The 26,257-nt window shown below is 37.2% G+C and overlaps 1 protein-coding gene and 1 pseudogene across 4 annotated transcripts in view; both read left to right on the forward strand.

The window, feature by feature from the left end:
- arhgef1b (Rho guanine nucleotide exchange factor (GEF) 1b) overlaps positions 1-25,764 on the forward strand; it is a 76,521-nt gene extending 50,757 nt beyond the window's left edge. For 3 of the 4 annotated variants that reach the window (XM_062985473.1, XM_062985474.1, XM_062985476.1), the window contains 16 exons: positions 9,386-9,579; positions 10,504-10,650; positions 10,742-10,824; positions 10,954-11,079; positions 12,757-12,871; positions 13,041-13,141; positions 13,980-14,054; positions 14,134-14,209; positions 14,333-14,500; positions 14,948-15,035; positions 15,142-15,255; positions 16,384-16,439; positions 16,517-16,651; positions 17,204-17,320; positions 21,750-21,910; positions 23,519-25,764. In XM_062985473.1, the coding sequence (XP_062841543.1) occupies positions 9,386-9,579; positions 10,504-10,650; positions 10,742-10,824; positions 10,954-11,079; positions 12,757-12,871; positions 13,041-13,141; positions 13,980-14,054; positions 14,134-14,209; positions 14,333-14,500; positions 14,948-15,035; positions 15,142-15,255; positions 16,384-16,439; positions 16,517-16,651; positions 17,204-17,320; positions 21,750-21,910; positions 23,519-23,593 (1,831 nt within the window). In that variant the 3' untranslated portion in view covers positions 23,594-25,764. The remainder of the gene's footprint in view (positions 1-9,385; positions 9,580-10,503; positions 10,651-10,741; positions 10,825-10,953; positions 11,080-12,756; positions 12,872-13,040; positions 13,142-13,979; positions 14,055-14,133; positions 14,210-14,332; positions 14,501-14,947; positions 15,036-15,141; positions 15,256-16,383; positions 16,440-16,516; positions 16,652-17,203; positions 17,321-21,749; positions 21,911-23,518) is intronic. The other variant, XM_062985475.1, reaches the window with a different exon arrangement.
- LOC134301417 (U6 spliceosomal RNA) lies at positions 24,345-24,433 on the forward strand (annotated as a pseudogene).
- Positions 25,765-26,257: the final 493 nt, after the last annotated feature.

The raw sequence follows: 26,257 nt of genomic DNA on the forward strand, positions 1-26,257 counted from the left end.
CAAAAGTGGCTGCATAGCAGAGTAGCTGCCTAGGTAAAGAGGATTCTAATAAGACACTCATCTAAGAAGAACTCATAAAGCATATTATTCAGACGCACTGTATTGATTACAGCGATTACTATAAACTGACAACCTGCTAGCATGCTATCTAACATCTCCCTCCGTGTACCGAAAATGGTTAAATTGTCACTGACAAGGCCAAATTTGCAAATAAATAACACTTGTACACCTTTATACAAACTAAAAATCAATGAGAATGTATTTATATTTGGAAAGAACTTCTTGCTCCTCATTCATCTGCCATATTGTTCATTTTTTTGTGAGAAGCTGTGCTGCACTGAATGCTGGGACCGCTAAGGAAGCATTGGATGGTCTCTCGGTAGGCAGCCTTTTAAGGAATCTAAGAATTTAGACAGCTTCCTCTCTGAAGTGCATACTATGACATAAAATGCTGTCTATGTAGAGGGCTCACTAGGTTTTCAGACAGACCCACAGTGTGAGTGTGTTTGCCCTGTGATGGACCAGCGACCTGTCCAGAGGGTTTCTTACCTTTCATTCAGTGAGTTTGACCCACTGTGACCCTAACCTGGATAAAGCAGTGGTAAAACAGACAATGAATAAATGAAGGCCATATTTCGTTGATTAGGTCTTATACATTGATTAGGTCTTATACATTTGATACTTGTGTTTGTGTATTTTTATATTTTTGCTTGTGGAAGGTCACACTGCTACAGTGAAAAATGTTTTAGTGTCATTACAAGTATCTTGACACTAAACAATCCACTTCCTCTGTTTGGCTATAGATTATTTAACTGTCGGTGATTATGATTCTGTTCAGGCCTAAGATTATATGAAGTAGAATAACAGTTTACTGTAGCTACCTGGCTCAGAAAAGAGCAGCATTGTTTTGTACTATCCTACCAACATTTAGTCAGTAATGTTTGAATTCGAGCTCTTTTCGTGTCTTGCTCTTCTCTGTGCTGCAGTTGTTCTGTGTAGTCCGGCTTAAACAATGTGTCTGCATATAGCTGATAAATAAATACAACCGACAGGCATTTTTCTGTCATTGAAATTATTAATACTTCAAAAAGTAATGCTGATCTCAAAAGCGTTACTTAAAACTACTGCTGCTGTAATGAAAGTAAAAGTAAGTGAAATTTGTTTTGTACTAGTCCATTCCACATCATGCACTATAAAAAAAAAAAATACCAAAAAATTGTGAACATTGGCATGGTGCTGTTGTATATGCCGAATGAAGCACTTATGATCTATAACTTTATGCACGTTGTGCTCTATTGCTTACTTAGTATATCTGAAATATTGTAAAAATTTTAATATTAAAATGTTTTGTTTTTTATACGTTTTTATACATAGCTTTGTTGATTATACCATATATATTAACCAAGGTTGTCCAAAACCTAGTTAATTAAGTGCTTACAGCTGGCATCTTTATCTGGGGGCTCACCCAGACATTTTGACATTTTAATGCACTTCTGTTAAAAAATTTGCTTCTTAGTGTGTTTAGACCAGGGTGAAATCACATTTCCTGGCATATTATATTTTAGGACGAGATTTTAAAAGGGGGGCTCGGTGGGTAGCACTTTTAAAGGACTGTCATCTTACAGCAAGTGTAGGTCCTGGGTTTGATTCCCAGGTGGAGAGGGTCCGTTCTGTGTGAAGTTTGCATGTTTTCCCGTGTCTGCGTGGGTTTCCTCTGGGAGCTCAGATTTCCTCCAACAGTCCAAAAACATGCAAGTGGAGTGAATTGGAGATCCAAAATTGTCAATGATTGTACCTGTCCTGTCTTGAATGTGATCAAAGTGAGTAAAACATGACGTTGAAAACCTAATAAAATAAAATAAACGATGCAAAAGGGTATGTTTCATCTCTATTACAAGCACTGAGTATAGTGCTTGTGTCCGTATAAGCTTGATTATAGGCCTGCTGTATATACATAGTGACGTTGTAACATTATATTTCATTGTACCACCTTAATCTAAGAATCCCCCCCCCCCCCCCCCAAAAAAAAAAAAAAAAAAAAACATTAAGAAAACACAAGTGACTGTGGTTTTGAAAAAAAATGATTCTGATTTGCTCTGCAGTTGTAATATATGCTTTGTGTTTGGTTGCTTTGTTGATGCTTTTGATGCTTTGCTGGCTTGTTCTCAGATTTGGTGTTAATTTTTGTCTTGTCTGTTGCGTTTTTGGTTCTTGTTCATTTTGCTGTTATTTTTGGTTTGTTTTTGCTAAGTTGTGGCTTCTTAAGGTTGTCATGTCCAGGGTTAGGTTTCACCCACTCTACGCTAATTTGGACATGGGCTGATTGGTTATTGCTTGTTTGTAATTCTACACTGTACCATATTTTACAGACGAAAGACAAGGTGGGTCTTCATGACTGAGAAGTGGATTCACAGCCACCATCATCCTGCTACTGATTCCATATATTCAGTATTACACCACAGAAGAACATATACCACACCAGTCATGTGCTAGAATAAATCTAATTGATAGTTCCTACAGTTTATAGTTCTTACAGCTAGTAAGAGAGTTTGTAAAGCAGAAATTTGCATACATCATAGTCTCAATTGATGTACCAGTTCATTTCAAAGCTGTTCAGTGGGACTGGGGTTGAGGCCACTGGAGTTTCTTCAAACCAAGCTTTTCATCATGTCTATATAGAGCTTGCTTTGTGCACAGGGATGCTGGAACAAGAGAGGCCTTCCCTGAACTGTTGTTGAAAACACTATTGTTTTGTGTAATTCATTTATTACTTTCGTAAGCAACAGTGGCTAAAACACATGAATTCAAAAATTAGGAAGGGTGTCCCAATACCTTTGTCTATATAGTGTATATTTCCAGATTTATCTGATTTTGGCACAGATTCCCACAGACATACTTCAAAGTATTGTAAAAAGTCAGAAGTCTCAGAAGAGGCTGTTATAACAGTAAAGATCACTCTATTTTAACGCAGTTTGTTTTTTAAATGAGATGTCCAACAAGCTTATGTTTGGGTGTCCAAATATTTTTGACCATATAGTGTATCTCTCTTTTACACACAGTACACACTTGAGGAAGGAAATGATGTCGTGTATTGAACCTAAACCATAATTGCCCTTTGGGTGTGTTGTGGAAAATGGGTTGAAACAGTTTGATCATCACTTTTTGAGAACCACTGTTCTAGGCTGTTGCTAAAACTATACAGTGGAATCAGAAAGTATTCAAACGCTTTGCTGTTTGCACACTTTATTTTGTGGATTTGATTAATAGAATTAATAGAATTGCTGACTTTACCATTATAACTATTAGCATTATGCTCTTGTCTAAACTCGGTTAGTGTAAAGATGTCAATAGTGGCTAAGTGTACTGCAGTTTCTGGTTGTACAAACTGTTCCTTGCCACTAAAATTAATGAAGCCAAGTAAGTGCAAAAAGGACATTCTAACATACTGCTTCATTGACATAGCAGATCTATAAGTAAGGAAGCACTTAAATCTCACATGGGATCTTGATAAACGAAAGATTCAAGTTGAAAATCTTTACTGATGTAAATTGTGTAATTTGTTGAGAACTAAATGATGTAACAACAATCAGTGGAAACTGATTATCAACCCATTGAGGCCTGGATTTAAAATCACAAAGAAAATCAAAATTAAAATCACAGACTGATTCAGTTTCATCACAGCAACTCAAAATGACTCATGTGCCTGTATGCATTCTTGACAACGTCTGGCCATTCTCCTGGGGAGGTGGAGGGTTGTGTCTGGACTGTTGTGGCTCTCCTCCCAGACCTTTGTCAGGGCATTACTGTGATTCTGGACAGTCTGTGGCACTACATGGAGGTGTCGGATGCACTGATACATAACATCAAAGTGGTTCTCAATTGGGTTCAGGTTTAGGAAATGTGAGGACCCGTCAGTGGCATCAATGCTTTTGTCATCCAGGAACTGGCTACACAGTCTGGCCATATTAGGCCAAGCACTGTCCTGCACCAGCATAAGTTCTGACAATGGTACCATTGGCTATCACGTGGAGGTATGTGATCCTCCAAGAATATGGCTCCCCAGACCATAACTGACCAATCACCAAACTAGTAATGCTGGATGATGTTGCAGGCAGTATAACGTTAACTCATAACGTATAACGTCTCATGTCTCATTGGTGAAGAGAACGGAAAATAATGGCAAAACTGCCAATTCTGGAGTTCTTTGGCAAATGCCTGTCAAGCTGCAAGGGGCTGGGCTGGGCTGGGCTGTTCTGGGCTGTTCTGTGCTGTTCTGTCCAATTAGAGGATGTTGGACCCTCATACCATGGTGGCAGCATCAAGTTATGTGGGCACTTCTTAGTGGCAGGTAGACTGGGAACAACACCTTTCAACAGCTAAATCAACACTGTAGAGTCTTTGAATGTCCTTAAGTGGCCCAACCAAAGCCCAGACTTAATCCCTATTATACATCTTTGAAGAGACCTGAAGACAGCACTTCAGACACTTTCTATCCAATTTGATGGACCTTGGAGGGATCTGCCATAAACAACAGGATAAATGGTCCAAATTCAGGCGTGTTAAACTTATCAAGACGATATGAAGACATGATTAAGAGATTTTTGAGTTTTTGATCTTTTGTTTATTAAAAAAATTAACTAAACTAATTTATTCAGAATCAAATACACAACACAAAGTAGGCAAACTTAAAAGGGTCTTAATACTTTCATAGCTGAACCTCTCAAGTAAGATATATTTTTGGTATATATTTACTCAGACTTCATATGACAGTAAGATTGTGGTTATTTGGAGGTTTAGCAGTTTGAGTTAAAATATGCTTTTTGACCTGTGGTGCTTAAATTCCTAAATGCATCAAATGTTGCTTAATTTTACACTGGACATAGTAGCTGTTGTTAAGGCCAGTTAGCTTTTTTTAAGGCTTGTCAAATGGAGTAGTACTTCGTTTGTAAGGGGTAAATGAGACGAAAAAGGAATTGATGGCTGAGCATGTTTTTCTGCCTTGTATGACAATCTCTTCATGACAATTTTCCCTTTTTATTCTTTCTACCTCTTACTCATGTTTTCCACCATTATTCTTCTTGCATTTGTCAAAATGCATGTTTAACAACACTGTTTCAACATCCTACCCGTCTTTTGTGCTGTCCTGTTATTTTTCTCTCTCACACTTCTTTTCCCACTTGTTTCTGTTTTGTCCTGTCGTCCTTTCCTTCTCCTCCCTTCCCTCCACTTCACTTCTCTCCTTCCTGGTGTAAATTCAGGAGTGTGCGCCGCAGTGAAAGTCTTTGCGTGGACCGTCGTCACTCTCGCCGTGGTGGCTCTGCCCGAGCCAAACAGTCTCGTTCTCGTAGTGATGTGGATCTTCAGTTAACTTCCACCTCCCACCCCCCTTCACCCTCCCCCCAGCATTCCAGCTAGTAAGATTGCATGAAAACACACCTTAATGTAAAGCACAAACACTGAGGGCTAGATGTACTAAGCTTTTTTTGGTCAGCAGAAGCTTGTTTATTTAGAAATTGTGCATGCTGCTAGAAAATAATACTTTTTGTTTAATTATCAATGTAATAATGGCCACAAAACTAAAAACTATTAATAATGCTCTTTGATTAATATAACTTATTTTACAATTAACAGTAAACATAGCTCAGCTGTTTGAATTTGCACTGCACCTTCTAACGTGTACATCTAGCACTTAGGATTTATCAACACTGTTTTAACTAATGACCACTGGCTATAATAACCTGTGACTTGCAGGTAAATACCCAACCCAAGTAGTTGTCAAGCTATAAGTGAACCGAAGTGAGCCGAGAGGGTTAAGGCCCTTGCTCAAAGACCTAACAGTGGCTACATGGAAGGGCTGGGATTTAAACTCTCAACCTTTCAATTGATAGCCCAAAGCTCTACCCACTAGACTAACACTGGCCCCACTATTGTCTACTGTACTTTAAATGGTACTGCACTAATTTTACAAATACAACCCCAAATCAGAAACAGTTGGGACAGTATGGAAAATGAAAGAGCTGTGTTTCATACATTTACTCTGAATTTTATTGCAGACAAGATAAAGTCAACATATTTCATGTTTTGTCTGGTCAACTTTATTTCATTTATTAATAAACAATAATTCCTGCATTTCAGGCCTGAAACACATTCCAAAATAAGTTGGGACGGTAAAGCATTTACCACTTTGTTGACATTCCTTCACACTTAAAATAAGTTTTGGCACCGTTGCCACCAAGCGATTTAGTGTTTTAGGTTCTTTCTTCAAACACGTCTTAAGATGTACAACAGTACGTGGTTTTTGTTGTCATTTTTTTTTTTTTTTTTTTTTTTTTTTTTTTTTTTTTTTTTCAAAATTGTCCATACATTCTCTACTTGGGTTCATACTGTCTGCAGTGGGGAAAAAAGGCAAAGTAAATGTAAGAATCTCTGCATTTTTTTTGTAAATCCTTTTCTCTGATTAAAAGTCCACAGTCTACATGTTTTCTCAGCCTAGCTGTTTTAGGTAATACTGGCACCAATCAGTAACTATAGAATTATTTACAGCCATTAAGTAAAATTTTACAGTCAGCATGTCAGATCGGCCTCTACAGGTGCTGGTCATAAAATTAGAATATCATGAAAAAGTTGATTTATTTCAGTAATTCCTTTCAAAAAGTGAAGCTTCTATATTATATTTATTCATTACACACAGACTGATATATTTCAAATGTTTATTTCTTTTAATGTTGATGATTATAACTGACAACTAATGAAAACCCCAAATTCAGTATCTCAGAAAATTAGAATATTACTTAAGACCAATACAAAAAAAGGATTTTTAGAAATGTTGGCCAACTGAAAAGTATGAACATGAAAAGTATGAGCATGTACAGCACTCAATACTTAGTTGGGGCTCCTTTTGCCTGGATTACTGCAGCAATGCGGCGTGGCATGGAGTCGATCAGTCTGTGGCGCACTGCTCAGGTGTTATGAGAGCCCAGGTTGCTTTGATAGTGGCCTTCAGCTCTTCTGAATTGTTGGGTCTGGCGTATCGCATCTTCCTCTTCACAATACCCCATAGATTTTCTATGGGGTTAAGGTCAGTCGAGTTTGCTGGCCAATTAAGAACAGGGATACCATGGTTCTTAAACCAGGTACTGGTAGCTTTGGCACTGTGTGCAGGTGCCAAGTCCTGTTGGAAAATGAAATCTGCATCTCCATAAAGTTGGTCAGCAGCAGGAAGCATGAAGTGCTCTAAAACTTCCTGGTAGACGGCTGCGTTGACCTTGGACCTCAGAAAACACAGTGGACCAACACCAGCAGATGACATGGCACTCCAAACCATCACTGACTGTGGAAACTTTACACTGGACCTCAAGCAATGTGGATTCTGTGCCTCTCCTCTCTTCCTCCAGACTCTGGGACCTTGATTTTCAAAGGTAATGCAAAATTTACTTTCATCAGAGAACATAACTTTGGACCACTCAGCAGCAGTCCAGTCCTTAGCCCAGGCGAGACGCTTCTGACGCTGTCTCTTGTTCAAGAGTGGCTTGACCCAAGGAATGTGACAGCTGAAACCCATGTCTTGCATATGTCTGTGCGTGGTGGTTCTTGAAGCACTGACTCCAGCTGCAGTCCACTCTTTGTGAATCTCCCCCACATTTTTGAATGGGTTTTGTTTCACAGTCCTCTCCAGGGTGCGGTTATCCCTATTGCTTGTACACTTTTTTCTACCACATCTTTTCCTTCCCTTCGCCTCTCTATTAATGTGCTTGGACACAGAGCTCTGTGAACAGCCAGCCTCTTTAGCAATGACCTTTTGTGTCTTGCCCTCCTTGTGCAAGGTGTCAATGGTCGTCTTTTGGACAACTGTCAAGCCAGCAGTCTTCCCCATGATTGTGTAGCCTACAGAACTAAACTGAGAGACCATTTAAATGCCTTAAAGGTGTTTTGAGTTAATTAGCTGATTAGAGTGTGGCACCAGGTGTCTTCAATATTGTACCTTGTCACAATATTCTAATTTTCTGAGATACTAAATTTGGGGTTTTCATTAGTTGTCAGTTATAATCATCAACATTAAAAGAAATAAACATTTGAAATATATCAGTCTGTGTGTAATGAATGAATATAATATACAAGTTTCACTTTTTGAATGGAATTACTGAAATAAATCAACTTTTTCATGATATTCTAATTTTATGACCAGCACCTGTATATGTGTGGATACATTGGGAGTGTGTCAATAAAGAGTGAAACTAAAGTAACACACTAGTGTAAATGGTTTAAACCAGGGGTGTCAAACTCACGGCCCGCGGGCCAGATCCGGCCCGCCGCGTCATTTGATCCGGCCCGCCGCGTCATTTGATCTGGCCCGCGAGAGCTTAAACGACTGTATGATTGTTGTGATGGTTCGAGTCGTTTACACATGATCCTAAAATGTACAAAAAGATAATTAAGAAAATTAAGCATAAGGAGGAAATTTAATGAAAGTGAAAACAAGTTTGTGCTTCAGGAAGAGAAATCGGTGTGTCTCTTGTGTTATGAGGCTGTGTCTGTGGTAAAGTAGAACAATATAAATGCAGAATTCAGCCTCCAAGAAAAACAGCAATGTGACTGCAATCACAGCAGGTTACGTTACAATCGGCTCTTTGAGGGCCACCATAATGCTGATGTGGCCCTTGGTGAAAATGAGTTTGACACCCCTGGTTTAAACATACACAAAACTTACTCCCTGTGCCAAAATCTCCACTGTATCTTACTAAATGTAAGTAAGTATTTGATCAAGTCACTGAGTTAAAAGCCAACTTCAGAGGGTCCATTGCCATTTGCGGCCCATTACCATTTTTTAAATGCCTCGCGGGGTATTTTAGAAATATAATTAAAGCTGGCCCGCTATTAAACAGGTTTCAGAAAAACTTGGTTTCTTTTTTAAGTTTCGGTGTCACTATTGCATAAAACATATCTAAAGAATTTTACTTTACTGAGTTCAGAGTGAAGTGTGTACATTTCATTTAAAGAAGTATAATCATCTTCCCATTATGATTTTAAACTGGTGAGTGAAATTGGCAAAATCTTAGACAACACTGTCAACTATAGATAATCACTCAAATTAAATGGAAGTGTAATTGGTAGTAATCAAGTAGGTCTATAATATTTTTGTTTTATTGCATATTTTTTACTCCATCTGACACCTGCTTTAAAATAAGAGACTGCAACTGTTGTTGATCAATCATAGGTACTGTATGGTGCAACAGTATGAAATTTTTTTTTGCCAGACTTGGACTAATAATAGGCTGCATTACTAGCATGTCTGCAATATAAAGTTGTGTGTTGCAATTAAAAAAAGCCTTAGATGTAACTTTTTATTTTTATGCTTGCCCCAAAATGTTCCCTTTCCTGTTTTCAGTCTGGACGCACCAATGTTTTCACCCGAAGTTCCAGTGAGTAGCCCCGTCTCTGGACCTCTAGTTCAGCAGGAAGAGTTAGAGCCCCGTCTTGTTGAACTTGAGCAGGACCCACCTAACTGGAAAGAGCTTGCTTCCAGTGATGTTCTCAGCAATCTAACCAAAAAAGAAATTAAAAGGCAGGAAGTCATTAATGGTAAGTGTGCGGAAAAATAATAAGCATGTACAAACGAGAAAAGTTGGGACATTTTTTTAAAAAACACTTAAGAAAAACAAAATGATTTTGTTCATGGAATAATCGATCACAGTAAGCAGATGAATTGGTAAAAGGTGACAGTGTTATGATGAGTTATATGATTAGGATCCACCAAAGGCTTAGTCTTAGTCTTGCGAGCAAAGATGGCTCATCATTTTGTGCCAAACTTTATGAGAGAATTCAAAAAGATTTCAAAGAGAACATTTATCAACTTAGGGTAAAAAATATTTCTTCATCTACCATACATAACATTGTGAAAAAATTTAAGGAATATTTTAGAAAGCCATTGTCTTTTAACTTTAAAAATACATTTTAAATAGGTGACACCCATGCTCATCTCAGATGGACAAAAGTGAAAATAAGTGTTGTGGTCATATGAGTCCATGTTTCAACTTGTTTTAGTAAAAAGGACCAACCAGACTGTTATCAGTGAAAGATGCAAATGCCAACATCTGTTAAGGTATGGGGGTGCATGAGTGCCCACAGCATGAGTGACTTGCATGTGTAGAGGTCCAGCAGTTATTTCTATTTTGCATTTACTGTTCCTGGTGTAGGTGCTGGACCTGCTGTGACTTTGATCAGGAAAAGGCCACTACATACATGTCATTGGCTACATTACTATGAAAATTAGTTTCACCTTTAATACAAACACACTCTCTGTAATGCATACAGTTTAATAAACCTTTAGAATGTTGGCAACATTATATCCTAATCCTGGTATTGTGTTTTCTGTTTGAGTTTTTCAAGTTTTATAGTTCCTGTTATTTGTTATTAAAATATAAAAATTAGTATAATGTTTTCCATAATATTTCTAATAATTTATGTATTGAATGCCAATTTTTTGGTTTGTTCTCATTTTTCCAGAGTTATTTATAACAGAGCATGCCCATGCGCGCATGTTGAGTGTACTGCAGACAGTGTTCGCTCGTCCAATGGAACGGGAGGGGTTCATGGACGCTAATGAATTGCAGACATTGCTCCCCAGTCTCGAGGACATTATAGACATTCACTGTGAGTCTTTCCTAACATCACTTCCTCTGTTAGTTTTTATTTTAACTTGAGACAGCAACAGCATTACTTAATTGGGAAATAATTTTTTCAGATGCTTTTTATGAGAATCTGAAAAAGCTACGTGAGCAAGATGGCTATGTTGTCAAAACTATCAGCACTCCGCTCCTTAACAGAGTAAGAACTCTTTTCGTAAGATTAGGGTGGTAAATTTTAATAAATGTGTGACATATTTCTCTGTTTTATTTATTAATAAAATGCAAAATTATAACTAACTGATTCAATAACAAATTTGTTTCCTTACAGTTTAAAGGATCAGAGGGCGAGTGGTTTCAGAAGCTTACATCTCGTTTCTGTAGTCATCAGTCCTGGGCACTGGTTCAGCTTAAAAGCAGACAGAAGAAAGATCCCCGCTTTAATGCCTTTATACTGGTAAACATCTACAGAAGCATATTCATTCATAAAATACATTAAAGACCACAAAATCTTCCAATCAGTGACCTCTGCAAAAAAGCAATTCTCATAGGTTCTCCAACCCCAAGAATTGGATTCTTTAGCATATGAATAAATAGGGGCAAAACCTTGTGCACCATGATACAATTGCTACATCTTATCAACCTGTGGTAACACTATAGCAACCATCTAGCAACACCCAAGCAACCTCCTAACAACAAGCTAACGTAACGACCAGCTAGCACACTTGGAACAGCAATAACCTCAAGCACTATAGCAACCTCGCAAATACCAGGTTACCAAAGCAAACAGATAGCAAACACCAATAAACACCGGAAACACACTAGCAACTACCTAGCAACATTCTACTAATTACTATAGCATTTATTTGATGCAACTATAACCTCCTAGCAACCTGGGATGGATCCACCGCAACAATCACCTCTTAGCAACACTATAGCACAAACCTGGGATACTATAGCAAACGCCTGGGTTAGCTTAGCCCACATGAACAGACTATTTTGTAAGAGGTATTTTGCTTGTACCCTTGTTTTTTGTGAGGACAGTTTAGGCTTTGTGTGACTAATAGTGCGGGGCTCCTCTTTAACCCAAACTAGTCAAGTCAAATTTATTAGTTTAGCACTTTTTAAACTTTAACTTTACAGCTACTAATGTTGGCGCATTTATTGCAGCACACGTCTTTTTGAGGAGACTTTAGCTCAAAAGTTTAAACTGTTCTGGTTAATGTGTCAATTTAAAAATTTCTTTTCTAACAAGGTATAAGATTTTATTTACAAAAAAAAAAATAATTCAGATCCAGAACATTTGAGAAAAAGTAAAGTTATAATTTTTTTTATAAAATTTACAGTAACCTAAAACTTCTTAGACTTTAATTGTAGCTTTTATTATCGTACAGTTTTGCTCTGCATTCTTAAAAAGCTCACACCTTTAGAACCTTATAATTCTGTGTTGCAATTGTTGGTAAAGACCATGTTTCACCAACTATTGATTCACCTTGCAGGACCTTAGAATAAGTTGATTTACTCTTACAGTGCACAAAAATGAATGTAATACATTCATTGTATGTAATGTATGTAATACACAAAATGTATGTAATGTATGTAATACACAAAACAAAACTCAACTTCTGAAGTATGAATTAGCCATGGGAAACTATTTAGTAAATACGTTTTTTCTTTATCAATTGCTCAGTGCCCCTGCATTAGATGAGATATAACATAAAACTTTATTTTCATTGTAGTTATAAAAGGAAACTTTGGTAGCCTTCAGTGAGACCAGCAGCAATAATAATATATATTTACACTGTGTGAATAGTGCAAAACAGAACAGCATAATCGGTATCACAGTAGAAAAACAGTTATTGATCTTTAAACTGTATTATACCCATACTTTGTAAACCATTTATTTATGGTTTATTTAGTGTCCATTTATTTAGTGTTTTATCCAGCAAATATTCTAGATTATAAACCTTAGCAAGAAATGCTTGACACTAGCAGTCCACACCAGGGCATTGGTTATTGTTCATTTTTCTAATTTGCAGATTTGATTTCTTTCAAATTATTTGAATGTATTAGTGATGTGAACTATGGTTGCATGTGTCACCTGTAAAATACTGTTATTTTTTGTGCATTTTAGGAGGCTGAGAGTAAACCACAATGCAGAAGATTACAGCTGAAGGACATTATCCCCACTGAGATGCAGAGACTAACAAAGTACCCACTACTTTTGGAAAATATTGCCAAGAGCACAGGTTTGTTTGATTTGTTAAAAATTTTTTTCATTTTAAAGTTTATTACAGCTAGTCAGTGATTAAAATAATCAGTTTTTTTTAAAATGACCACGATTAACTAATAATCATGTGTAGTTGCATTGTTTGTAATTGTCTTAAATTACTTGACTTGGTTTTTTTTTCTACACAGAGGACAATAAAGAGAAACAAAACATCCAGCAAGCTGCTGAGTGCTGTCGTAAAATTCTAAACCATGTTAATAAAGAAGTGAAACACATGCAGGATTTTTGGGTAAGAAAGTACATATGTTGTTCGAAACTATTGGAATGTTTGTAATTGCAGTTTATTTTATGCATAAAGGAGGAATTTAAGACAATGCCTCTGCGTTTTAGATTCAGTGGGCTGCATACTAATGTAATACGAGCTACTCTAACATGGCTACATTGATACACATTACTTTTTAACATTGCCTTGAATAAAGTTGAAGGATTCCACCAGAAAGGGTTTGTAAGGTGCTATAACATGTTTTTTTAAAAAATGTTTTTTTATGTTTTTAATGTTTACGTTCTAATCACTAGTAGGTATCGACTGTTGCTTAATTTTTTTTGCTTAATTTGGTTTGAAAATAATACAAAATTACAACATAAAAACTAATATTACATTAGTTGATATTTAGTCCTGACATGGTGTGACATGGTAGTGTGTGTTGTTGTGTGTGGTATGATTGAATCAGGTGCAACAGTGTTATTGGGATTTTAAATATAGTTTAAACTTACTGGCCATTTTATTAGAAACACATAGCATGTTAGTATTTGTTGTTGGTGTACAGTTTGAAACTCCAGCCATTTTGAAACTCCAACAATGTGTGTTACTTTTTTTAAGGTAACTCACATCATAAAAAATAACTTTTTTAGAAACACAAGATGTTAAACCTCTTTTAACTTGTTAGAACATTGGTAAGGCTCATAAACTGGAATGTTTATATACATGACACACGCCCATACAAGAAAATTATTATTTCACAATTTAGCCCATAATTGTTCTTCTGTTTCATAACATCTTAATGAACATCTTTTTTTGTTGGTACCCTGATCCAAAATCTATTCTCTTTTCTTATTTCCCTCTGAAGACCATTAAAGAGTATCAACGCAAACTAGACACTTCAGGGCTGAAGCCGAGCAATGAACTCTACACTGAGTACAAGGCTAGTTACTTTTTTAGAACTTTTGTGTGCAACATGAATATTTGATGGTGGTTCTTCATAGATTTATCTGTACTTTTAGAACTTTGACCTGACCACAAGGAGTATGCTGTATGAAGGGCCGCTGACCTGGAGGGTTACCAAAGAAAAAGCTCTAGGTAAGTACTTCTTTTGCTCTGTGCATTTAAATTAATGCAGCACTGGTTATTAATGCAGAATTATATAGAATCTGAGGTTTTTAGCCAACAAATAATTTGTTTCCAAATTGTGTTTGTGTATAGATGTACAGGGTGTGCTACTGGGAGACCTGTTGGTCCTGCTGCAAAAGCAAGATGACAAGATGCTGTTAAAATGCCAAAGTAAAAGTAATATTGCTGTACAAGAGGGTAAACAGATGCTCAGCCCCATCATTAAGCTGGATTCTGCTTTCCTCCGAGAGGTGGCCACAGGTAACTGAGTGTGTGCTCACCACTGTGCATGTTTCAGTCACAGGCCAAACTTAATAGGACATGACTTTATACCATGTGCTGTTTATCATGGGTTCACAAGTTTGTTGATTGTAACTTTATAAGCATATGTTCATCTATATTTTAACAAAGCATCATTAAGATTTTTTTTGCGTCCACTGCTATATGAGCTATATGTGTCTGCCATTCTTAAAAAAAACTGCCGCTAAGGACCAAGTGAGGAAAAAGAAAATAACATCTAGAGTTAAACTGAGATGTATAGTACATAGATGTACGTAATAAAGTGCTTAGTGAGTGAGTCTGTAAATATATCATATGTGTTTATATCAGACATTTTATCAAAATGTTTTTTGGAGGGTGCACCTCCTGAAAAAGCATAGGACAATTGTTGCCAGAAATTAGAGATGCTTCTTTCTCTTTCTGTCTTAGATCGCAAAGCTTTCTATGTTATCTTCACTTGGGATAGTGGAGCACAGATCTATGAGCTTGTGGCCCAGTCTGTAGCAGAAAGAAAAATGTAAGTACATGAAACAAAGGTAAAATCTGTATTTAAAGATGGATTTAATTCCAGGTAATAATTAGAGCATAAAAGTGGCAAAAATGTATCACTTATAATTTTATAGATGGACAGATGAGATCAAGTCAGCGGTTGATAAGTTAAAGAAGAGTGGTGGTCACACCTTGGACAGGATGAGGCTTGGCAGCATGCCAGCAAGTGCCTCAGCATACAGATCCTTGTAAGTATTTTTTTTCTGTATGTGTAAAGCAATAAATAAGTCATTAAATCCTCCAACAGTGTCTATAAAAAATCTTTTTCCAGCAGTGTTTATACATTAAAACCCATTATCAAAGTAAAAATGAAAACTTTAAAAAGCTAAAAAATATATTATAAGTGAATTAGTAAAATATCTGGTTTGGAAATGTAACCAACACCTTAAAGTAACTAATATAAACCAGTCACCTTCCAAATCACGCATGAGGCTAACTGGCCCATACCTGACATCAGTTGTAGTGGTTTTGATTATTTAAAAATAAAACCAGCTGTTCCTTGAGGATTCCACTACTAGTGGTGAATGGTAAACTTGTACGTCCCTGAGTGCCAAAAATATGGTCCTGGAGCCACAAACTGTAGAAGTAACGCTACCTGTTACTCTACATTCACACCTGCAGTGACTTTTTGCCTCTTGTCTCAAAACATTATGGCAAATGGCAAGAAGATTAAAACACCCCCCATCCCCACAACTGACTGGACCAATCCATCTATTAATGACATACTGGTCATGCAAACCGACTTTTGACTTATCACTTAAATAAATCACATCCTAATTGACTGCCCTAGAAAAACTCAATTTACTACAAAGAATGTCCTTAATGTAATCATTGCAGCAACATAATCTCTAATTTAAGACTTAAACATTAAATGTTAACTAGAGTTTGCCATGGCCATTGTTCATTTTTTGTTTTATTGTATATTGTTCTTGTATAGTCAATGCTTTTGTAATGGCTAAGATTATTTTTTCATTCTTTTTCTTATTATAATTATTATATTTTTAGTCTTACTTTAGTTTGTCACATTTGTTGCTTAATCATGTGACCTGAGTACTTAAGTTGCCCTAAAGCTTTAATCAGACAGATGTAGGCCTATGTAGACATGAACTTACTGTTTAATGCATTTTATTGCTAAAATTGCTGCACTTTAATAAGGCTTATTTTGTAATTGTACTGTAAAATGACAAAACAACAGAATGCTATTTTTTATGTTATCATTAACCTTCATGGGACACAAACTGTATTTGTAGAAAATGTTTGTCTATGGAGGTTTTCATCAGTTTTCTTTTTTTTTTTTGCTTATTTGTATTATTCAGGCATCCCTCTCTCAGCCCTACAGAAAATGGATCTGACCCGCTAAAAAATAACACTGGTAGGAATTGTAATTGATTTTGCATTTTGCTTTATCATATTTTAGCAGATTGTACTGTTAATTTTTTATACAACTAGGTCAGTACAAAGACAGCCCCACTGATGAAAAATGCAGGAACTCTCAACCCTCACTGATTGACTTTCTTACTGCCAACGGATTTGATCCACTCTGCATCCCTTCAGAAAAGTCAGCCACTGTGGCTTTAGAAGAAGGTTAGTACATTTCTTTCCATCATGTCTTTTCTCTCTTTATATAAGTCATCAGATCTATATTTATTTTTTGGTATTGCTTTAAAATAGATATATAATAGCAAAGGTTTGTACAGTGGTGTAAAAAATAATTGCCCCCTTTCTGATTGCAAATTGCATATATGTATTAATAACTCAGCACAACTGAAGAGTGCCAAAATGCTGAGTATTAAAAGGCACACTGTGTTTTTATAATGTTCTCATATTGAAAAAATGACTGATGATTAAAGAAGATTATGAATTATTAGTATTCTGTCTTACTAAATGCACTTGGTTTTGCTCTGAGTATGTTTTGGTATAAATGGTTTGGATGCATTTGGCTGCTTGACCATCATGGTAAGACTCAATTTAAACGATACAGAGCTGCGTTTTCAAGATTATACGTGTGAAATCATTTGGCTTAACATATGCAATATAAGTGGCAAACAGAAAGACAACAGTTACTGTTTTACACCACTTAATGTACCATAATAATATGTGCAGCATTAATACAGATGCATTGTACTTCTCTTACAGTCATTTCCTTAAAGAGATTGTTAATTAGTCACATGCCTGAGGATGCCAGCCCTGATGAAGAAAGGGAAGTAGGGCTGGAAAAACAGGAGCATGACACTGATGAAAGCCAATCACAAGGTATTACCTATATTTTACTTTATTTATTTCTGTTGGGGTGGCGCAGTGGGTAGCAGTGTCGCCTCACAGCAAGAAGGTCCTGGGTTTGATTCCTAGGTAAAACAGTCTGGGTCTTTTCTGTGTGGAGTTTGCATGTTCTCCCCATGTCTGTATGGGTTTCCTTCTGGAGCTTCGGTTTCTTCCCACAGTCCGAAGACATGCAAGTGTCCAAAACATGATGGAGATACAAAATTGTCCATGACTTTGTTTGACATTGAAGTAGAACTGATGAGTCTTATGTAACCAATAACTACCTGTTCTGTCATGAATGTTACCAAAGTGTAAAACATGACGTTTAAATCCTAATAAATAAATAAAATGTAGTTCTGTTGATGAAACTTACTTACTTACTTACTCCTCTTCGTCCCCTGTGGGACATAAGGCTTCAGTGAGCTCTCTCCATCGCATGCGGTCCTTGGCAGCATGTTGTGCTTCACCCTATGACAGGTTCATCTTTTGTAGCTCTTGTACCACAGTTCTACGCCAGGTGTTTTTTGGTCTTCCAGGTTTTCTTTTTCCAGGTGGTGTCCATTTTAAGGCAACTCTTGAGATGTGGTTTTGCTCCATCCTTAACACATGTCCAAGCCATCTTAAGCATCTTAATGTAATGTCCTTGGTGATGCTCTGACTGCTGGTTTTCTTATATAGTTGTTGGTTGGATATTTTGTTGGGCCAGAAGATCTGGCAGATTCGTCTGAGGCATCTATTGTGGAAGACCTCAAGTCTCCTCATGTCTGTGCTGACCGCACGCCAACACTCTGAACCATACAAGAGGACAGACTTTACGTTGCTGTTGTACAGGAGCATCTTTGTTTTTAGGCTGCATTGTTTAGACCTCCAGATGAAACGGAGTTGGGAAAACGCACCCTGAGCCTTTCCCAGCCTTGCTCTAATGTCTTTATGGACAGCGCTGTCCTTGCTGATAAGGCTGCCAAGGTAGGTGAAGTCCTCCACAAACTCGAGTGGTGCTCCATTCACCTGGATGGGTACTGTGGAGGTGCAGTTTATGCACATCACTTGGGTTTTGGAGGTATTGATGTTAAGTCCGACCTGTCTGGCATATTTGTTGAGTCTGTCAGTTTTTGATTGCATGTTAGAGTGGTTTGTTGAAAGGAGAGCAAGGTCATCTGCAAAGTCAAGGTCTTCCAACTGAGAAGACAAAGTCCATTGGATGCCTCTGGGTTTGTCTGCTGTTGTGTTGGTTGTGATCCAGTCTATTGCAAGTAGGAAGAGAATAGGAGAGATGATGCACCCCTGTCTCACTCCGGACTGTACAGGGAACCATTCAGTGAGAGTGTTGCTCATAAGGACGCTGCACTCAAATTTTTCATAGAAGATTTTTATGAGTGTAATTATCTTGGGTGGAATTCCATAGTACTGGAGTATCTTCCAAAGAGGACACCGATGGACACTGTCAAAGGCTTTCTTGAAATCAACAAAATTGATATACAGGGGTGTATTCCATTCTAAGCACTGCTCCAAGATGTTTCGCAGTGCAAAGATCTGGTCCATACATCCTCTTCCTTTCCTGAAGCCTGCTTGTTCTTGTCTGAGCCTGGAGTCAATGGCTGGCTCGATTCTGTTGAGAAGGACTCTGCAGAACACTTTGCTTGGAATGGACAGAAGGCTGATTCCTCGCCAGTTGTCACAGTTTTTGGTGTCGCCTTTCTTTGGAATTTTGACTATGAGGCCTTTGTACCAGTCTTCGGGGATGGTGTCGCTGTTCCAGATGTTTTGGAAGAGGTCAGTAAAGACTTTAGTTGATGTTAAAATGTCGGTCTTCAGCATCTCCGCATGGATGGCATCTAGGCCACATGCCTTGCCACTCTTTAGGGATAGGATGGCAGTTTTGACCTCAGAAAGGTCAGGGGGGCTGATGTTGATATCCAGGATGTAGTCTGTTGTTATAATGTTAGAAGGCTGTTCTGGTTCAAGGTGGTTGAGCACTTCCTGGAAATGTTGGACCCATCTGGCTGCTTGTTCGCGCTCTGATGAGCAAATGTTGCCCTTCTTATCCCTAATGTGGATACTTTGGCTTGTGTGTTTTCCACAGAGTCGTTTGGTGATCTTATATACAGTCCCCAGGTTCCCAAAGGCTGCGGCCTTCTCTGCTTCCTTTGCCAGGCTTTCTGTAAAGGTCCTCTTGTCTCTCCTAGCACTCCTCTTCACTTTTTTGTCCTTGTTTTTATAGGACAGCTTAGCTTTTTCAATGAGTCGATGGGACTTCAGGCTCAATAGCTTTGCTTTTAGATGTTTCCTCTCCACGATTTTCTGCCAGGTGTTAGCGGATATCCATTCTTTGGCCCCTCTCTGTTTATAGCCCAGGACTTTTTGTGCTGTTTCAGAGTATATATTTTTGATGGTATTCCATTTGTGGTTGACAGTGGGCACTTCTGTTGCAGAGGTAGCATCTAATGTGCTAAAGCGGTTTCTCAGTTCCAACACAAATTCCTTGTTTTTCTTTGGATAGTGAAGCTTTGCAATGTCTAGTATCTTCTGCCGCTGGCCTTGTGGGACTAACCTCTTCAGCTTAAGCTTGATGGTGGCAACAAGAAGATAGTGGTCACTGTAGACATCTGCACCTCGATATGCTCTCACGTCCTGTAATGACCTGCGCCACTTTCCATTAATTATGATGTGGTCAATTTGGTTGATGGTTCTTCCATCAGGTGACTTCCATGTGAGCTTGTGGATGTTCTTGTGTGGAAAAATAGTTCCACCGATGACAAGGCTGTTGTTTAAGCAGAAATCAACAAGGCGTTCGCCATTGTTGTTTCTTATGCCATCCCCATATGTGCCCATTGCCCTCTCATAATTGGAGTTGTCGGTTCCCACTTTGGCATTCATGTCGCCAGTTATCAGGAGCATGTCGTGTTGGGGTACCTTAGAGACTGCCATTCGGAGCTGTTCGTACCAGTCCTCTTTGTCCTCCTCTTCAGCCTCATTTGTTGGTGCGTAGCACTGCAAGATGGTGAGTTTACAGAACTTGGAGTTGAGGCGCACTCTGATCAGCCTTTTACTTACTGGTTCCCACTCCAGCAAGGTTTTGGCTTTCTCTTTGGAGATTATGATGGCTACTCCATGTGTATGGGTACTCTCATGGCCTGAGTGGAGGATGATGGATCCATCTTGTAGAACTTGGTGTCCGGAGCCCTTCCAGTGACTTTCCCTAATCCCCAGGATGTCCAGGTGGTATCTCTTCATTTCACTGAGGACTTGTGCTGTCTTGGAGGTCTCGAACATAGTTCGGACATTCCATGCTCCAAGGCGTATCTTAATCTTTGGCCCAAGCAGACCCCCCATCGCGCCCCTGACTTCCTTTCGGCTTTTATCAGGGGTGGTCATACTGCCACTCAAAGAAGCTATGGGCCTGATGTCGGTGGATTTGCTCATTTTAGTTTCTGTAACGGTAGCTTTTTTACAGGGTGGCGTTGTTAGCGCCACGCCCAACCCCCAACCTGGAGGACCAGTGTGCTGTCTTTTGTCTGGCTACTCGCCTAAGACCAATCTGGTAAGGTTGAACCTGCTGGGAGCCAGAGGCTCCCCCAGCATAGCTCTTAGGGTCTTTTAAGCACGCAAGCCTCTCCACCACAACAAGGTTACAGCACAAGGAGAAGTGTTGATGAAACTACTTGTAAACTACTATCTCATTCTCTAAATAGGTAGAACCTCTTCAGTCACATATTTGTTTTGATAAAGATGTGCTAAAGTTTTTATTTAAACCAGGGAGTTACCTAGTACTTAGGGGGGTCTCATTTTGATCACTATCTATAATAATAAACCAGTCTTTGACCAGTCTTTAAAATTTGTTGACGGAGAGGTTATGATCTTTAAACCAGTTTGCTGGTGCTAAAAGGCTAAACCCGAACTGCAGAGTGTTCTACTTAATTTCATAACAATAACACAAGTCAGGCTCAAATTTAACTTTGTTTAGTTTAGTTGTAAGTGGTATAGTTGGCAGTCAAAAGAGTGAATGGTCTGCTTTATTTTAAACATTTATAGTAACTTACTTTATTAAAACAATTCTGCAAAAAATCCAAAATTCTTTTACAATGATGTAAAAGATTCCTTGTAAGTTATCAAAAAACATTTGCAGTCGTTACTGCAAATGGTGGCAAATCCAGTTTTTAGTTGTTTAGGGGTACATTTACTGTTTACATGGGTGATATAGGTTTTAAATAAATATTTATTTTAAATAAATGGAATGTTCATTTTCAGACTTTTTCTACATTGTACTAATTTTAAATGAAAGATCAAAATAATAATAATCAATAAAGAATATTTGACAGCTGTTTTCCTCATGTTCTCTAGTGGTGCCAGTAACTGTGGAGAGGAATTTACCTTTGTTTTATTTACCAAAACCAACTTAATGTCATGTTTTCTTTTTTAGCAGAAGAGCACAAGACAGAGGGGCAGGAGGAACGAGAAGGAGAAAATGCAAAATCAGAAGAGGAGAAAAAGAATTCTGCTCCTTTAGTGCTTTCACAGGAACAGATGGATGAAGTCTCCAGGAGACTGCACAATCTGGAAGATCAAGTAAAGCAATTACAGGTAAGAATAAAATTTGGAATAATATTTGAAGGATTTCAATAAAATGAAACAAAGTATGAGCTCAGAATTGGACACTGCCAATAACATCAGTTAATTAGACCAAGTTAAAGTGTTTAAAACATTAGATGTGATTAAAAATAAGTGTAAAAGCAAACATGAAAGATACTGCTGATTAAATTATAAACTACAATGTTATACCACCAGTGTCTTTCTGTAAGAAAGAAGTAAGTAAATTGTCAGTAAATACTGTTGTCAGTTAAACCTGTTTATCAAATTAAAGATGATTTGCTGTTTTTTAGGAAATAATGTTAGGAGTCTTGTGTAAGTGTAAATAGCTGTGTTGAGTTATTGGGCACTACAGCACTGTATTTAATTACTGTTTATTTCATTAATGACAATCATGTCCTTTTGTTTTTGTTCCATCTTCAGTATATTTTTAAAAGATAAACAATGATTTGTAAGTTGTATTATTATGTTTTTGGGCAGGTATAGACAGTTTAAACATACAGAGCAGACAGCATTTGTGTTAAAATTGTTAAAATTAACAAGCTTTGAACTGATGTTACTATTTCAAGAACTGCAGACCTAGATCTAAATCTAGATCTAAAACATCTAAATAATGTTCTGATTAGTCAAGGTGAAATATTTTGGAAGACTTAAGTCCCGTTACATCTGGCATCAATATCAATTTTCAATATACTCATTTTGCTCTTCTGAAGAAGAAAATAGTCATTTTTAAACAAATACTAAAAAAGGCTTGCTGGATATGAAAGCAGGATAATAACACCATCTATGTGGACACCTTATCTAATTATTACGTTTAGGTTTTCTGTTCCAGCATGACTGTGTACCAATGTAAAAAAAATTGATTAAGGCATGGTTTGACAAGTTTGGCGTGTTAGTGTGATGGAACTTAAGTGACCTGCACAGGGCCCTGACCTTAACCCTATTTAACACCTTTGGGAAAAACTGAAACATTGATTGTGAGCCAGGCTCTCTCATACAACATTAGCACCTGACCTCACAGATGTTTTTTTTTAGTTGGTTTAACTGAATAGGCACAAAATCACAAAGCAACACTAAAATGAAAATGTAATTTTGACATGCTAATGCTAAGCACCTCATGGGCCTGGCTTGTAACTCACTCACATTAAAAAGGCAGGTGCTTTTGTACACAGGGGGAGCACTATAGTACCTTTCGTGTCACGATCACTCACACTGGTACCTTGTGTAAATATTAGTGTCCTTATTTATTTAATTAACTCATATGTGTAGTGGACAATTGGGTGTATGCCGTGTCTTTATTAGCAGAATTTTATTTACTGTTGCTTCTAGATGCTTGTGTTTGTGCAATTAAAAATAAAACCCTGACAGCTCATGCTGGTGCTGCACAGCAACATGGCTTCTGAGGTTCTACATTCAACTCTTGATTTCAGTCACTGTCTTAACTTTTAACTTTTAACAATTGAGCCTTTGCAGTTGTGAGTGGGGGACAAAGTGTTTAAATAATTATTTTGCAAAATCTTATCCCAAGTTCTCTAGATTATTTTGACTAAAGCTCTAAGTTTAATTAACCAGTATAATAAATAAATTGTACCATGTTTACAGAATTTGGAAGAGGATTATCACCGGCTGCAAGATGCTCTCGCAAAATTTACCATTCATGCAGTCGGCTATAACTGAGAAACAATCCAACCTGCTGGTCACCAGGTGATTCCATCACTACTGCTGCATCAGACTGATTTACAGGTGTAGTGATGTAAGGTCAGAGAAGCTGTATAAAGAAAGATTTCATTTTGTGTGATTTCTGATTTTGTGTATGATATCGTTTAAACATGGTTTACACATTCTATTCTTCATGAAATTCTGTTCAATTCTGCTGCCTCTGTTAGTCATTGTGTATATAGTAGGTCACTATCTCCTTGATCACTGATTATGGTTATTGCTTTTTCATCTATTATTATTTTTTTATATTCCTGCTTTATTTTGGATTGACTATAGCCAGCATTTAATCTTTTATTAAGGTGAAACTGGCTTACTGGAGACAGTAAAAAGGAAACTCACCAGAATTGAAATGATTGGTTAGACTTTCCTGGCTGAGTTTGTTAAATATAATATGGGATGTTCTTAATATAATATAATATAATATAATATAATAATAATAGTACTGCAGAAATTGGGCTTAAAATAGTAGAACATACATATAATGCAACTTACTGTTTGTTTTAAGCAGGCAGTAGTTAACTTACTCATCCTTCTGTCATCTGCATTTTATTATGTAGTGTTTTAAACTTGGCTTTGTTTTGATTTGGATTGGCAGGAGGCACTTTAATTGGCATACCCTTTATAAAGAATTATTTATTAATCAATGTAAAATGCAAAGTGTAAAGACTGCATTTGTAGAAGGTGCAAAGTCAGAACATTACTGGTCAAGGTAACCAGTAGCACATATACTAAAATTGGAACGAAACAGAGAAGATTAGCATTGCCTCTGCACAAAATCGTGAAGCGTAACCAGTATTTATCAAATTGGATCGCATGTTGGAGGGGGCGTGTGTTAGTCACGGTTATTTTTGGGCAGGGTGCATCAGTAGAGAGGAAGCGAAATGCAGTCAGGTAATTGGACATGACTAGATTGGGCCAAAATTTAGGGAAGATGCAAAAAAAATTTAAATGTTTTATGTAACTTTTTTTTTTGTGTTTTCAATAAAAAGAAATTATCATTTGAATATCTGCCAAGGATGTGTGTGTTCTGCCACTTAAGCCCAAATTGTAAAAAGGGGGTGTTAAGTAGAGCTGAAAGATAAAAGGTTAATGTCATTATAAAAATATGACTTTTGTAGGTTAAAGCAGAGTAAAATGGGTAAAACAGTGTAAGCAATTCTGTGTATGTAGCAAAATACTGAATTGAGTAAAAGAGAATTTAAAGGATGATAAACAGGTGGTGTTTTTATTATTGTGCAGCATTTTCACGTGCAGAATAAGTTGGTGGTGGTCCCTGAGGATGCATTGTGTCTTTAGCATGTATGTGTAAAACAACATTTTTTTTTTTTTTTTTTAAGTAGATACTTTTATTTTCTAATTGTGACAGATATGAACAGTTATATTTCAGTTGTGTTGTTGCCGGGAATATTGTTAAATATGTTGTTATATAACAACATATTTAACAATGCATTGGGAGGCTCAGCGGTTAAGGTATTGGACTAGTAATCATATGCCCCACCACCACCAAGTTGCCACTGGTGGGCCCCTGAGCAAGGCCCTTAACCCTGAATTGCTTAAATTGTATTCAGTAATAATTGTAAGTTGCTGTGGATAAAAGCGTCTGCTAAATGCTGCAAGTGTAAATGTCTAATTCTACATGAACATATGAGCAGATCAAGCAGGTCAGTCAGAAATGATTGTTTTCAATAAATTACAAATGAATGTAAAATACATGATATAACTGATATAATGCTGGTGTAAAGGAAATGGTAGTGGGTTTTGGCATGGTTGTATATATACATGTTTGTGATACAGTGCTGTAAAAAATAATTTGCCTTCAACCCCAAATCTACCCCCCCCCCCCTCCCCACTATTTCCTCCCTTGTCAGACTAAATGGTTTCAGATCCTTATTCAAGTGTCATATAAACACAAAACATTTATTTACTGATTATTTTATTTACTAAAGAACAAGCTTTTCACCCATGTGGAAAAAGTGATTGCCCTCCTAAACTTATTGCCTGCCACCTTTAGTATCAACAACTGTAATAAAAAGTTTCCAATAACAGTAATTAATGGGTTTTTATGAATTAACTATCAATTAAACGTCCATCAACAGAAGTCAAAGGGGTTTAAATAAGTCATAGATTTATGGGTTTATGGATTCTTGGATTTACTTTCACACAGGGCCATGTCTATAATTTTTTATATGAACTGTAGCTGTTTTATCAGTACCATTAGTAAACATCAGTTAAGGTGACTGCTCTTAACAGGAAATATATACATTATATTATATAATATTAGGGAGGCGAATAATTTGTTCACTTAGCTGATGCAGGTTTGCAAACGTTAATTCTGACATTACTGTGTCACAAAATGTTTTGTGATTTATCTTTTAACTTTTGCTTTGTATGATTTATTTAGTTTGATATATAATTAGTGTGACAAACTGCAGTAATAGTGAAAAGGGGCAGTTACTTTTTACAGCACTGTAGTTTAAATTTCCTGAGAAAGAGCAAGAGAAAGAGTGATCGGTCTTTTTCATTTTAAACTTTCTTTTATTATGTTAATCGAACGTAGACACACATTAGTGTTAGTAATTTTATGTACAAATGTATTTATGATACAGAGTGGCTGTGCTAAGA

Source organism: Trichomycterus rosablanca, chromosome 23, assembly GCF_030014385.1.
Source record: "Trichomycterus rosablanca isolate fTriRos1 chromosome 23, fTriRos1.hap1, whole genome shotgun sequence".
NCBI classification, from domain to species: Eukaryota; Metazoa; Chordata; class Actinopteri; order Siluriformes; family Trichomycteridae; genus Trichomycterus; species Trichomycterus rosablanca.